The sequence below is a fragment of the Bos taurus genome, chromosome 26 (assembly GCF_002263795.3).
Source record: "Bos taurus isolate L1 Dominette 01449 registration number 42190680 breed Hereford chromosome 26, ARS-UCD2.0, whole genome shotgun sequence".
Classification (NCBI taxonomy): Eukaryota; Metazoa; Chordata; class Mammalia; order Artiodactyla; family Bovidae; genus Bos; species Bos taurus.
In genome coordinates this window covers 11267269-11283015 of record NC_037353.1, presented here as the reverse complement: position 1 = coordinate 11283015, position 15747 = coordinate 11267269, and the positions used below count along the sequence as shown (strand labels likewise).

The 15747-nt window shown below is 42.4% G+C and overlaps 1 protein-coding gene across 5 annotated transcripts in view; it reads left to right on the top strand.

Moving 5' to 3' along the window:
- The window catches only part of PANK1 (pantothenate kinase 1), a 104431-nt gene that overhangs the window by 68490 nt on the left and 20194 nt on the right, over positions 1-15747 (top strand). For all 5 annotated transcript variants that reach the window (XM_005225413.4, XM_002698345.6, XM_005225411.5 and 2 more), the window contains one exon: positions 10397-10749. In XM_005225413.4, coding sequence (XP_005225470.1) covers positions 10414-10749 — 336 coding nt within the window. In that variant the 5' untranslated portion in view covers positions 10397-10413. The remainder of the gene's footprint in view (positions 1-10396; positions 10750-15747) is intronic.

The following is a 15747-nucleotide window of genomic DNA, read 5'->3' as shown; positions in this document are numbered from 1 at the left end:
GTCACTAAGAGTCAGACAGGACTGAGTGACTTCACTTTCACTTTCCACTTTCATGCATTGGAGAAGGAAATGGCAACCCACTCCAGTGTTCTTGCCTGGAGAATCCCAGGGATGGGGGAGCCTGGTGGGCTGCAATCCATGGGGTCACACAGAGTCAGACACAACTGAGCGACTTCACTTTCACTTTCCACTTTCATGCATTGGAGAAGGAAATGGCAACCCACTCCAGTGTTCTTGCCTAGAGAATCCCGGGACGGGGGAGCCTGGTGGGCTTCCGTCTATGGGGTCGCACAGAGTCGGACACGACTGAAGCAACTTAGCAGCAGCAGCATGTCTGGCTCCAACTTGGCCCCGATTCCTCCTGGCCCAGATCCAGGCTAAGAATACACTTACTGGTGCCACCACAGTGGGGCCCTGCAAGGCCTTTTTTTCCCCTCCCCAATCTTAACTTAAAAAAAAAAAAGAGAGAGACATGACTTTCATGTCAGTATACCTGTTTGTTCTGATTTCATGGGGTTGTCTGTGCCATGGGTTGCAAATCAGAGAATATCTGCCTGCCTGACCTAAATACATGAGTGCTGTTGCCAGAGCTTACTTCTTTATGGAAGAATGGCTGGTTACCTTTAAAATGGAAGTCATTGGGAGAGAGGAGCACATGATGAAATTTAATTACATGTGTAACATTTCTAGACCCATGTCGGTTGGGTTCAGTCCTGGTTGAATGATAACTGGAAACTTGAGAAGCTGTCTTTAAAATGTGAAAATCACCCGCGGCACTGGTGTTATAAATTGTCCAGAAATAATTTCATTAGCAAGCGATAAGATGTTTCCAAGTCCCTCTGGGAATGGGGACGTCAGCCGGGTCATTACCATGCATTGGCCTCAGTTGGCAGCCTGAGCTCCCTGGCAGTTATGAGCAAAGACAGCTCATTCAGACTCTGACTCTCACTTTCAAATTGTGGTCCAGTACTTACGAGCGTTCAAGAGCATTAGTTCAGCTAGAACTCTGGTTTTGAACTTGACCCATGAGAATTCCAGGGGCCCCTCCTTGAAAACATTGTCTCTAGTCCCCCTGCTCTGGACTCTCCAGGCAAAGGCCTAGGAGTCTGTATTTTTAACAAGTGCCTTGGATGTTTTTTATGATGAGGCAAATTTGAGAAATGTTGTTGATGGCAGTCAAGGTTTTTGTTGTTGTTTGGGTTTTTTTTAATATTTATTTTTCTTTCTTTATTTATCTGGCTGCACCAGATCATAGTTGCAGCCCCCTGCATCTTTGATCTTCGCATGCAGGATATTTAGTCTAGCTCCCCAACCAGGGATCGAATCCAAGCCCCCTGCTGTGGGAGAGGAGAGTCCCAGCCACTGAACCACTAGGAAAGTCCCTACACAATCAGTTTTTAAAACTAAAGATAATTGAAACATTTGACTTTAAAATTTAGTTGCATAAAATACTAAAATGGGAGTTGCTTTCGGGAAATACAGTTGTAAGAAAATCACAGAGCTGCGGTTCAAATTGCACATGCAAAGTAGACCCTGATTGGGTTTCACGTCACTTCTAACCTGGGGTTGGCACAGAGCAGAATATAAACAGAGTCTCACTCTCATGGATCTCAGGCACTCTTGACTTTATGGGCCTCTTGCTCCATTTAAAAAAAAAAAGGCCTTTTACGACTGTTGCTGTAAAGTTGGATGTGTTGTTATGTATGACAGCATTTCCTTTGACATGAAAATTCATATTTTCTTCTGATTTTTTTGTGATTGTTTAAAATATGGTAGGCATGGAACCTTTGGTGCCTAACAGTTAACTGGAGCCTGTATGGCAGAGGTGGTGAAATCCAGAAGTTAGTTCTGGTGACTGTTGTGGTAATACTTCTACTTGCCTTGGGAGTTCTGAAAGGATTATTCTCTGAAAGGACTGTTCTCACTATTCTGTTCCCCTTTTGCATATGAGAATATGATCGGCCTTTTGGTTCTTTCCCACCTGTCTGGGAGAGGGAGAAAATTGATGGGCATCTGAGGCTTGTCAGTAGAAGAAGGGCTATTATCACACAGCGACGTGGGCCCTTTGCCATGGTGATCCATTCCCACAAACATCCCTGTGCTTTCTTAAGTGCGTTCTGAATTCCAGGTTTAACATTCAGGCTGTCAAGGGTGTGCCTTGCCAACAGTGAGGGAAATCAGGTCCCTTCCTGCCTGAAAGAGCCCTGGTGATGTCAAGCATCTAACTAGCTAAACAACTCTGCTCTTGAGTGTCAGGCTTCCCCTGTCATTCCTTTTCTTTTTTTAAATGTTTTTTTTTTTTTTTTAATGTGGACCATTTTTAAAGTCTTTATTGATTTTGTTACACTATTGCTGCTGTTGTTTATGTTTTGGTTTTTTGACTGCAAGTTACATGGGATTTTAGCTCCCCAACCAGGGAAGGAACCTGCACACCCTGTGTTGGAATGTGAAGTCTTAGCCACTGGACAGCCAAGGAAGTCCCTCTTTTTTTTTTTTTCCAACCTTTTAAATTGAAATATAGTTGCTGTACAATATTATGTAAGTTAAAGGTGTACAATATAGTGATTCACAAATTTTAAAGGTTATAGTCCATTTATCAGATCAGATCAGATCAGATCAGTCGCTCTGTCGTGTCCGACTGTTTGTGACCCCATGAATCGCAGCACGCCAGGCCTCCCTGTCCATCACCAACTCCCAGAGTTCACTCAAACTCACGTCCATTGAGTCGGTGATGCCATCCAGCCATCTCATCCTCTGTCGTCCCCTTTTCCTCCTGCCTCCAATCCCTCCCAGCATCAGAGTCTTTTCCAATGAGTCAACTCTTCGCATGAGGTGGCCAAAGTACTGGAGTTTCAGCTTTAGCATCATTCCTTTTTATAGTTATTACAAAATATTGGTTATATTCCCTGTGTTGTACAGTATGTCCTTGCAACTTACTGTACCTAATGGTTTGTACCTCTACTCTCCTACCCCTTTCTTGCCCCTCTCTCCCCACTGGTAACCACTAGTTTGTGCTCTATATCTGTGAGTCTGTTTCTTTTTCGTTATATTTACTAGTTTGTTTTATTTTTTAGATTCCCTATATAAGGGATAGCACACAGTATTTGTCTTTCTCTGGTTTAGTTATTTCACTAAGCAGAATACCTTCCAAGTCCATCCATGTTGTGGCAAATAGCAACATTTAATTGTTTTATTTTGACTGAGTAGTATTCCATTGTGTGTGTGTATATATATCACACGCTCTTTATAGTGCTATCTTAGATTTTGGTAACAGGCTTGACATGAGCAGAATATTGCTTGAGAAAGCAATTGTTGAGATGAGTAACCCAAATTGTTGAGATGAGGAAATGAAGGCACACTTTTTCATGAGCAAGACCACAGACCTGCTCTCTGTTCATTGAAGTGAAATTAAAACATTTTTTTTTAGCTTTTGCATCATTACAGAGAAGTTTTTGATTGAGAATTATAAAATAAACTCTGCTTATGAAGATTAAACATATTGATTGTAAAAATTGAAAAACATCCTATCAGCAAAGCCAGAAGAAAAAAACCATAAGCCCACTCTAATGGGCTTCCCACATGGTGCTAGTGGTAAAGAACCTGCCTGCCAATGCAGGTAGGCATGAGAGATGTGGATTCGATCCCTGGGTCAGGAAGATCCCCTGGAGGAGGGCACAGCAACCCACTCCAGTATTCAGACAGAGGAGCCTGGTGGGCTGTGGTCCATAGGGTTGCAGAGTTGGAAAGGACTGAAGTGACTTAGCACACACTATCCATAATGCCTGTTAACATTTTGGCCTGAAGTTTCTAGTCTTGTTTTCTGGGAACAAGTAACTGTTTAATTTTTACACAAAACTGTAATCATACAAAATGTACCACTAACCACCCGCACTTTTCACCTAATAATATATAATGAACATTCTCCTCATGTCATTAATTGCTGCTGCTGCTACTGCTAAGTCACTTTAGTCGTGTCCGACTCTGTGCAACCCCATGGATTGCAGCGCACCAGGCTCCCCCGTCCCTGGGATTCTCCAGGCAAGAACACTGGAGTGGGTTGCCGTTTCCTTCTCCAATGCATGAAAGTGAAAAGGGAAAGTGAAGTCGCTCAGTCATGCCCGACCCTCAGCGACTCCATGGACTGCAGCCTTCCAGGCTCCTCCATCCATGGGATTTTCCAGGCAGGAGTACTGGAGTGGGGTGCCATTGCCTTCTCCGCATTAATTGCTATCTTACAAAATTATTTTGATGGTGATATATTGTTCCTTTGTATTAATGGATAATTGTCTATAACCAACCTTTTATTTTTGGACATGAAATTCATTTCCTCAGTAGTAGTAGTAAAACAATGATTTTTAAGATAAATTTTTGAATGCATGCATAACTATTTCTATAGGGTAAAGCGGAACCAGTGTATCAAAGGGCATAGGAATCTGGTGCTTTTTAGTATATATTTCCAAATAGCCCAGAGGAAGGATTCCAACCATTTATATTCCCATTCCTACTCTGGAAGTGCTTGTGTTCTGATACCTTTGTGCTGTGCTGTGCTGTGCTTAGTCGCTCAGTCATGTCCGACTCTTTGCAACCCCATGGACTGTAGCTTGCCAGGTTCCTCTGTCCGTGGGGATTCTCTAGGCAAGAATACTGGAGTGGGTTGCAGTGTGACTAAAATTTCAAGAAATCTGGTATGCATTAATTTAAAAGAAACCATGACTCAAGTTTCTTTGCGTAGAGTATTTAATGTTTAGCAGACTGCTCTGTGTACAATAATTATGGGTTTCTTCACAATGTTATGGAAACCCTTTTATTAAATTTTACATTTACCATTTTCTTCAAGGTCCTTAAATAGTTCTTAGGTTTTCAACTCTTATATTTTATGCTGTTAAAGCTATGCTTTTGGAGGACTTTGTATATGTGTGATTGGGATGATGAAATGTAAGAATTTAACAGAACCTTAGTTAGTTAGTCTACTTCATCTTACAGGTTAGTAAATGGCTCAAGAGAAAAACCTGCCTACAATCATTCTGTCTGTGACTGACAACTCAACTCAGACCAGCCTAGCGAAATGGGGAATATGTGGGCTCATGAAACTGAAAATAGTTTCTGTTACCTACTGTGATCAACCTTGGGTAATCTCTTGATCTTTCCAAACCTCGATTTTGTTATCTGTAAACAAAGTGTTGAATTTGACCAAAGATCCCTTCCACCTCTTAAAGTTCAATGCTTCCGTGAATACATTAGCAGAGAATTTCATTATGCTGTCAGTCAAATTGAGACACAGTGAGGGGGTGGCTAGCACTGAGGAAATTTGTAAAGAAATGCAGTTTGTATTACATACTTGGATCTAAATTAAAGTTGTTATTGGTGGTGTTTTTAACTTGCAGAAGTCCCTAGGCAACTTGAGCATAATCGGTACTCACATAGTATAAAAATATCTTCCAAAGTACTTGAAAAGTCTCTTTTCTGTTGATTACACAATCCTCAAACTTCTTTCCCACCTATTTATTAGTTTGCTTGACAATCTATTAACAAAGAGTGGGGAAAGAAACTCAGTCCAGGAGGGAAGGGGCCAGCAGCACCAGTGACCACCACAAGGTGTGCTTCTGGTTCCCAGGTATTTGGCTCACTCTCCTTCCTCCACGTGAAATACTCATCTCCTCCCCAAAGGAGAGAACCCCACAGTCCCACCCAGTCAAAGAGCCTAGGTGATGCACAGTTGGCACTAAATTAGGAGGTGAAACAAAGTTATTTCAACATCAACTCTAGATGTGGGTCCTCTTGATCTAGAGGCTTCTGAACTAAAAAAAAAAAAAAAAAAAGCATCTGGGTTTAAAAGGGAAGAGTAAAGAGTGAGTGCAGATATTCTGTATCTAGAAGGAGCATCACTTCTGGCAAACACAGAAGAGATTCTTATCAGTGGTTCAGCTAAATTTATCAAAACATCTGCATACCCTGGATTAAAGAAAACACGAGTCATGGATGGTGGCTGCATTCGGATTTCTTTTTTCCCTTTCTCTTCTGTCTCCAACCACAGCTTGTATATGGGAACTGTCGTTTAGGTAGCCCTTGATATCAGGAAGATAAATAAAACTGAACATTTAAAATATGATAGTGTCCTATAAAAGCATTAAAATGTAAATAGAAGGGCATTTAATTTTTTATGAAGGTAAGGAATGAATACAGTAAGTGAAAGCAATTTATATTGCCATTTAAACTATAGTTTTCCAATCCTTATTCCCTTTTACCTTAACCCAAACTGCTCATACGCCATTTAACTGAATTTTCAAAACTCTACACTTTCCCCCACTGTTTTGCTGAGCTGCTAACAAAAGCTTTGAAATGGAGGAGGTGACGCAGGAAGAAGAAACTGGAATTATAAATAATTTATAATATGCTTAGCTGTCCCTAGACACATTTTAAAAAGGGAGACCTCTTTTCAGTTGCCTGTACTTAAATTAACAACAGCCAACCATATACAGGCCACAGGGGCTTTTCTGGGTTACATACAACTTGTTCTGTCCATTCTGCACTAAGATGTCTTATTTTCCATTATCACTGAATTCTTATTTTACTTCTTCACGTACTGAAATTTCTAAGTATAGAATTTTCTCATGCTTTTCTCTGACTTCTAGCCTCTACCTATACAATCTACTTATCCCACCATCCTCCGACAATATAAACAACCCGAAGGGGTGGCCTTCTCTACCTTCATGTGGGCTCATATAATCATAAACACTTGGGGTCTGCCTTCCACCTGCCTGCCCACTGTCCTTCGTTCCTCCTTCCTCTTTTCCTTTCTCCCTTCGTTTTTTTTTTTTCCAAACCAGATGGAGTTAATAAGTTATTTACACTGCTAGGTATCTCTTGTTTTTCTCATCCGTAGAAGATTGGGGGTATCTCTAGTATAGATCTCATTCATTCTTTCTAATGTCTGCCTAATATCCCATGGTTTGGAAAGTCATGCTTTATTGAAGTTTCTCTATTAAAGGGCATGTATGTTGCTTCCAATTTGTTTTGATCTTGCTTTTTTGTTTTTCTTACATTTGGCCACTGTAAGGGATGCAGTGGGCTTCCCAGGTAGCTCAGTGTTAAAGAATCTGCCTGCAGTGCAGGAGACATGGGTTTGATCTCCAGGTCAGCAAGATCTCCTGCAGAAGGAAATGGCAATCCACTCCAGTATTCTTGCCTGCAGAATCCCATGGACAGAGGAGCCTTGCTAGGTTCAGCCCATGGGGTTGCGAAAGAGCTGGACATGACTTGGTGACTAGTCAACAAGAAGGGGTGCAGTAAACTTCTTTATACCCATCCTCAAATACTAGTCCTTTAAAAAATATGGTCCGAGAGAGGAATTAATTGCATTTTAAAATGTATGTGTGCTTTTAATAGATGTTGGCAGAGTCTGTCAAAAATGGTTATCCTTAGCAGTGTTCCAGAATACACTTCTCCCATCCTGTTCAGTAGTAGGTGTCTTTCCTACGTGGACAAGAATGGATTATACCTGCAACCTCGATTGCATAACTGGACACTGTTGACATACTACAGTATATTTCAGTGGGGTTTAAAACTAGGGCTCTGGTTGGCCTATTTGATTGGGGCTGGTTGTGATTTTTGTATATGTGTTTCTTAAAAAAAAAAAAAAATCCTTGGGAAGTTTATGGGAGGGAGGGGGCTAGAGGCCATTCTTACACAGTCCACTCCTTTCGCAGATAAGGAAATTGTGATCCAGAGAGGTGAAGGAAGTTAGTGTGAGCTAGTTACTGGCTGCTGCTTCTGAGAAGCAGTTGTTCAGAATCCTGAACTGGGACTCGACCTATTACACTGTGGGTTGGGCTTCCCAGGTGGCGCTAGTGGTAAAGAACCCTTGTGCCAGTGCAGGTAGACGTAAGAGACATGGGTTCAATCCTGGGTCGGGAAGGTCTCCTGGAGGAGGGAATGGCAACCCACTCCAGTATTCTTGCCTGGAGAATCCCATGGACAGAGGAGCCTGGTGGGCTGCAGTCCCTGGGATCGCAAAGAGTTGGACACAACTGAAGTGACTGAGCACTCACGCATGCACACTGTGGGCCGTGCTGACAGTGATTTTTCGAGAATGGACCAAGAACATCATCTGTGAGCTAGGGATGAATGGTTCCCAGGTTTCTGCTCTCTCCTGCTAGGATAGGCAAGCTTCCCGGTCTACACTGAGCTGTGTGGGATTTGCTTTGCAAACTTCTGCAAAGATAAGAGGACATTTGTTAACAGTCTTGTTACCGGAATTTGCTTCTCTTAATATGTTTTTGAGAAAAAAAAATATGTTTATATAGCTGCACCAGGTCTTAGTTGTGGCATGAGGGATCTTTGACCTTCACTGAGGCACACAGGATCTTTAGTTATGGCATATGAGAACTCTTAGTTGCAGCATATGGGATCTAGTTCCCCGAACTGGGATTGAACCCGGGCCCCCTGCATTGGGAGCACAGTCTTAGCCACTGAACCAACCAGGGAAGTCCCTGCTGTTCTCAATCTTCTAGGGAGTTTGGGATTTACCATTAGAGTTACTGCTTACCAAGTGTGGAGGAGCTGGCTTGGATCAGAACTCAAATGACAACAGGCAAGCACAGGAGAGAAGATTCTAGGCAGGAATGGCTTCCTCCTATGTACTCCTTCCTCCTCCCTTCCCAGTGTACTGATGGAGAGGGCTAAATAGTGGGGCTGCCTAGAAAGAAGACTTCCTCTAAGTCCTAGTTCTGTTGCTGGCCGTGTAATCTCTAGGCATAATGTGCACAATTTGACCAGGGCTCAAGTGGCTGTTGTCTAGGGCTGAATGAAATAAGCTTTTTGAAAGAAGCCACTTTAACTTCTTGAGTCTTTAAACTCAGTTTTGGTGTTTTTAGTTTAGATCTGAGTATGCTGCTGCTGCTAAGTCGCTTCAGTCGTGTCCGACTCTGTGCAACCCCATAGACGGCAACCCACCAGGCTCCCCCGTCCCTGGGATTCTCCAGGCAAGAACACTGGAGTGGGTTGCCATTTCCTTCTCCAATGCGTGAAAGTGAAGTCGCTCAGTCGTGTCTGACTCTGTGCGACCCCATGGACTTCAGCCTACCAGGCTCCTCCGTCCATGGGATTTTCCAGGCAAGAGTACTGGAGTGGGGTGCCGTTGCCTTCTCCGAGATCTCAGTATAGTTGATTTAGAATGTAAACTCACTTTTACTGTAAGATTCAGATTTAGCCCATACAGTCTACTGAGGAAGATGAAAAGGGATCTCCAAATTTCAGATTCCCATTTGGGTTTGCCCCGTGCTTACTACAAAGCATTCAACAGTCCAGTATTAATTTTCCAGGTTGCCTCTAAATAAACTCAGCCTGTTCAGGGAGCTCAGCCCTTTCCTCACAATAACAATAAAAATAATTACTATGGAAATTCATTTTGTCATAGGTAAGCCTCTCCAGCATTTTATTAAATATAAACATATATTTATGTATTAAAATATTACACAAAACATGCCTCTGTGTTGTATACCTGGTATTTGTAGGCTTGACCATCGGTGGTCATGGTTCTTGTAGTTCAGCAGTTTGCAAGCCTGCAAACTGGAACATCTGGGGAACTTAAAAAAATACTCATGCCTAGGTCCTCCCCAAGAATTAAATCAGAATCGATGGGGGAGGAGACACAGGGCTGAGGTGAGGACTTCTGGGTGGGCACCTGGAGATGGAGAGAGAATCTCTTCCTTAGAAAAGAAAGGAATGAGTTGTAATTCGATCTGCTCTTTTGAGAGGCCTGTTGCCATCGGAATCATCATGTCTGCCCCTCAGCTCTTATAAGCCACTGTCTCTCCTTTCTCCTTCCTGTTTATTCTGTTGAGTGAAGCAGTGGAGTCACATTGTATAAAAGTCAGCTCGTGAAGGCAAAAATTGTATACTGTGATAATTATCATCCAAGAGTGCTCTGGGAAGAGAGCATGAGGCTTAGGGGTCAACATACCATCTCTTGGTACATACAGATAGCATAGCAGCATTTCCTCTGGTGTCAGATCATTGTTTCTTTCCCTGAAATTCTGATAAAATAGCTTTTGGGAGCCAGAGTGTATGCAAAATATGTATCTCTAAGTATTGAAATTGCACTCCATTTGGTGACATTCTGGAGCCCTGAGAAGCAAGCGGCCATTGACTGCCTTAGAGAATCCTATTCTTATCTCATAGTCAATTCTGAGTCCAACTCTTGAGTGGGATGAAAGCAGAATCACGGGCACCATTTTAAAGAGGGTATTTCACCTCGCCTGTCTCTTCTTTTAGGCACCTAGAGTAGAATTCTGGTAAATTTAATGGTAAATGCACATACATATGCGACACCACTGCGTTTCATTATTGACTGTTTCTTGAATGTACAGAATTCATGGTCACTCTTTCTGTCCCCTAGCGTTCCCGTGGTTCGGCATGGATATCGGTGGGACGCTGGTTAAATTGGTCTACTTTGAGCCGAAGGATATTACAGCTGAAGAAGAGCAGGAGGAGGTGGAGAACCTAAAGAGCATCAGGAAGTATTTGACTTCTAACACGGCTTATGGGAAAACCGGGATCCGAGACGTCCACCTGGAACTGAAAAACTTGACCATGTGTGGGCGGAAGGGGAACCTGCACTTCATCCGCTTCCCCAGCTGTGCAATGCACAAGTTCATCCAGATGGGCAGCGAGAAGAACTTCTCCAGCCTGCACACCACGCTCTGTGCCACGGGAGGCGGGGCTTTCAAGTTCGAAGAGGATTTCAGAACGGTATGTCCGCGTTCAGTTCAGTTCAGTCACTCAGTCGTGTCTGACTCTGCGACCCCATGAATCGCAGCACGCCAGGCCCCCTGTCCATCACCAACTCCCAGAGTTTACCCAAACCCATGTCCATCAAGTCGGTGATGCCATCCAGCCATCTCATCCTCTGTCGTCCCCTTCTCCTCCTGCCCCAATCCCTCCCAGCATCAGGGTCTTCCGCTTTAGCCCTGTGCAAACCACAAAACCACCTCTTAGAGAAACAAAGGAAGCCTCTCCTATGCCCATAAGCATGGCGTCTCCAATGGAAGAACTAGGCTACTAGGCTTGGCAACTTTGGACAAGTTTACCTCACCTCTCACTGCTTCAGCTTCCTCATCTATATGAGAATAAAAATAGTTCCTACTTCATAGGGCTGGCGGCTATAATATGTACCTGGCACTTACAATGCCCAGTAAATATTAGCTGCCCTCTTCAGTTTTGTTTCAATTATGTCTGCACAATGTGCTAAAGACAAGGTGATGTAAATCACCTTCTGAACTATTTTAGTTTTCCAGACTCTTGAGTCTTGTGAAAAACATAATTATTGTGCCAGTTTCATAGATATATAGACCGAGGCCTGCAGGAAAGACTTTTTATACATCTTTCTAAAAATGAGTACTTCTTTCTGCCCATTTGCTCTGTGTCTTTTCTGTTTTATGAATGTCCTTTAGGAGTTTTGCTCACAAACAAAAATGAAATCTTTGATATTACTTACAGGTAAATTCCTTTATAAATAAACAAGATTTAGGCAGTATGGTTCTACATAATAAGAATAGTAACTTATCCTGAGGGCATCCTTGGCAGTCCAGTGGTTGAGACTCTGTGATTCTAGTCCAGAGGGTGTGGGTTCAATCCCTGGACAGGGAATTAGGATCCCATACGCCACATGGTGCAGCCAAATAAGTAAATAATACCTTATCCTGACCAGCAGGATATTCTGCCTCTGTGTTGCTTATTTAGATTTGACAGAGTTGGCTAAATGGAAGATATGGATGAGTGGCATAGAGTCCTAACTTCCTCTTTATTAAGCAATCTCTAACACCTGTGTGTTCCAATTTCCCCATTTCTATAGTCAAGATAATCTGTTTAATGTCTAGGTTCATCTCACAGGGAATAAAATGAGAAGAAAGAAAAATAATAGAGAAATTTAAGTGAACAGAAGTGTTTGAACATAAAAGAAGGAAGGGTTGAAAGATTCTGGGATTAGTCTTGCCAGAAACTTTATCATTAATGAATAAATTAGTAAATCAATGCCTTATTCATTGTATTGAATAAAGCTCTAATGCAAATTGATTTGCACATTCAAAAGGAGCATCATTTATCTCATTGATAAGTAGTTTCTGCAAGAGCTAGCAATAGAGCCCTGGAACGTTCCCTTCAATCAGATTGATTATATTCAGGTGTTCACTTTTCCTTTTGTGTCCGTGTTCCCTGCCCAGCAGTAGAATTTGATGCTGCCACTTACTTAAATGATCCATGGAATCTTTTCTCCACCAAGTTCAATTCAGTTCAGTTGCTCAGTTGTGTCTGACTCTTTGTGACCCCATGTACTGCAGCACACCAGGCCTCCCAATCCATCACCAACTCCTGGAGTTTACCCAAACTCATGTCCATTGACTCGGTAATGCCATCCAACCATCTCACCCCCTGTCGTCATCCCTATCTCCTCCTACCCCCAATCCCTCCCAGCATCAGGGTCTTTTCAAATGAGTCAGCTCTTCACATCAGGTGGCCAAAGTGTTGGAGTTTCAGCTTCAACATCTGTCCTTCCAATGAACACCCAGGACTGATCTCCTTTAGGATGGACTGGTTGGATCTCCTTGCAGTCCAAGGGACTCTCAAGAGTCTTCTCCAACACCACAATTCAAAAGCATCAATTCTTTGCTGCTCAGCCTTCTTTATAGTCCAATTCTCATCCATACATGACTACTGGAAAAACCATAGCCTTGACAAAACGGACCTTTGTTGGCAAAGTAATGTCCCACTTTTTAATATGCTGTCTAGCTTGGTCATAACTTTTCTTCCAAGGAGTAAATCTCTTTTATTTTCATGGCTGCAGTCACCATCTGTAGTGATTTTGGAGCCCCAAAAAATAAAGTCACCCACTGTTTCCACTGTTTCCCCATCTATTTGCCATTAAGTGATGGGACCGGATACCATGATCTTAGTTTTCTGAATGTTGACCTTTAAGCCAACTTTTTCACTCTCCTCTTTGGGGCCCAATAATTGAAGAGTTTTGAAACTGAGAAGGTTGAGATCTAGGAGCATGAACATTAAGTGCAAATTCATAAATGAAAAAGCACTGATCCTGAATTCTGTTTCTGCATTTAACTATCTGGGTGCCTTTGGATAAATCATGTCCCTCCTGTGGGACTCAGTTTCATCATCTTCAGAAGGCAGCAGAAGGTGGCTACAAGGATAAGGAAACTAAAGCTAAAGAGCCATAAAGAGGCATTCATAGTGCCCCCTTAGGTGAGAGCTGAGTGTTAGCTCAATTCTGATTCAGCAGATGCTGACCCACTGCTAGTGCTGTGAGCTCCCCAGGTCCCTCAAGGTTGCCTGTGTCCATCTCTTCTAGGGAGCCTGAAGTGAACCAAGGTGACCTACAGCATTTAAGCAACCTCTATCAAAGGCTCTATCCCTCCTCTGGGGTAATGCCCCAGGAGAAAGTTACTCAATTTTTGTTGGTCATGAGCAAGTGTGTTTCTCAAGGATCTGACTTGAGAAAAGTCATGTCTTATTTAACCAAAAAAAAGAAGCCTCTGTCCAGGAGAAATATCAGTAACCTCAGATACGCAGATGACACCACCCTTATGGCAGAAAGCGAAGAAGAACTAAAGAGCCTCTTGATGAACGTGAAAGAGGAGAGTGAAAATGTTGGCTTAAAGCTCAACATTCAGAAAACTAAGATGATGGCATCTGGTCCCATCACTTCATGGCAAATAGAGGGGGAAACAGTGGCTGACTTTATTTTTTTGGGCTCCAAAATCACTGCAGATGGCGATTGCAGCAATGAAATTAAAAGATGCTTACTCCTTGGAAGAAAAGTTATGACCAAGCTAGACAGCATATTAAAAAGCAGAGACATTTCTTTGCCAACAAAGGTCCATCTAGTCAAGGCTATGGTTTTTCCAGTAGTCATGTATGGATGTGAGAGTTGGACTATAAAGAAGGCTGAGCCCTGAAGAATTGATGCTTTTGAACTGTGGTGTTGGAGAAGACTCTTGAGAGTCCCTTGAACTGCAAGGAGATCCAACCAGTCCATCCTGAAGGAGATCAGTCCTGGGTGTTCATTGGAAGGACTGATGTTGAAGCTGAAACTCCAACACTTTGGCCACCTGATGTGAAGAGCTGACTCATTTGAAAAGACCCTGATGCTGGGAAAGATTGAGGGCAGGAGGAGAAGGGGACAACACAGGATGAAGTGGTTGGATGGCATCGTCAACTTGATGGACATGGGTTTGTGTGGACACCGGGAGTTGGTGATGGACAGGGAGGTCTGGCATGCTGCGATTCATGGGGTCACAAAGAGTTGGACACGACTGAGCAACTGAACTGAACTGAACTGTTCCTTCAGGCTGCTGGAGCCTAATAAACAGATTGGTGCAGGCAGCAAGTCTGGAGTACTTGCCTAACAGTCTAGCCATCTATAAAAGAAAGTATCAATATATGGGCTGCCTTCTGTTTGCCTACTCAGGTTTTGTTATTTTTCTCACTCACAAAACATATTTGAAATTCAACTCTCTTTCTGGTCTCTCTCAGCTCTCCTGTGTAAGGAGCAAAGAGCCCCTAGTGTAATCTATAGTTCAGAGTCAACCATTTTATATGCAGATTGTTCTTGAGCTTAGTAAGATAACCTTTTCTGCCATTTCCAGTATGACTTATAGAGCCAATGTCAGCAAAAGCACCTTGGACAGTGTGGGGTATCATACAAATGTGTATCATACAAACAATTTAGTGACTCATTTCTCAAGGGCAGGAGAGTGATATAATGGGGTAGGTCAATAGCATACTCCCATAGAGAGCAGGCATGAAACCTCCTGGGATGGTTTTTTTCAGATTTATGAACATACATATGTATGTATGAATGCATTTATTTATTTATTCATTCAGCTATTTATTTAGTTACTTTGAAAGTTTATTGTATTGAAGTCTAGTTGATTTCCTAGTTGAATCTAATTGAATCCATCTGCAGTACAGGAGACCCTGGTTCGATCCCTGGGTTGGGAAGATCCCCTGGAGAAGGGAAAGGCTATCCACTCCAGTATTCTGGCCTGGAGAATTCCATGGACTGTATATAGTCCATGGGGTCGCAAAGAGTCAGACATGACTGAGTGACTTTCACTAGTTGATTTGCAATTGTGTGTTAATTTCTGCTGTACAGCAGAAAGATTCTCTGTATTGATACACATATACACCTTCTTTTTCATATTCTTTTCCATTATGTTTAGGATACTGACAACAGTTCCCTGTGTTATACAGTAGGGCCTTCTTGTTTAGCCTATCTTATATATAATAATTTTTGCTAGTTAGTTATTTTTGACAGAGGGAAACACATAAGGAGAACCTCTTCCAATTGTATCCTCAACATGTCTTGTGTTTATAATCCATATTTTTTTTCTAATTTCAGCATACAGGGAATCACTGAATTCCTTTGAGAAATTAGAGCCTTCGGTTTGGAAGTGGGTTTCCAAATGTATTTCAGCTTAAGAAGATTGAATTATTTCACCTCTTGTATAAATTGTATAACTCATGTGTAGCTCATGTTTCCAAGGCATTCACACAGCCATCTCATCCGGTTCTTGAAAAGAGCCCTGAAAGTTAACTAGAGCAGCTGGTACTGGGGACAGTATGTGATTTTATTGAAGGCCTGTTGTCACTCTGTGATCATGCATTCATACCAGCTCTTCAGCTCCAAAGTCTGTGTGGTCGCAGGACCAGCAGCATCTGGATCACTTGGGATATTGT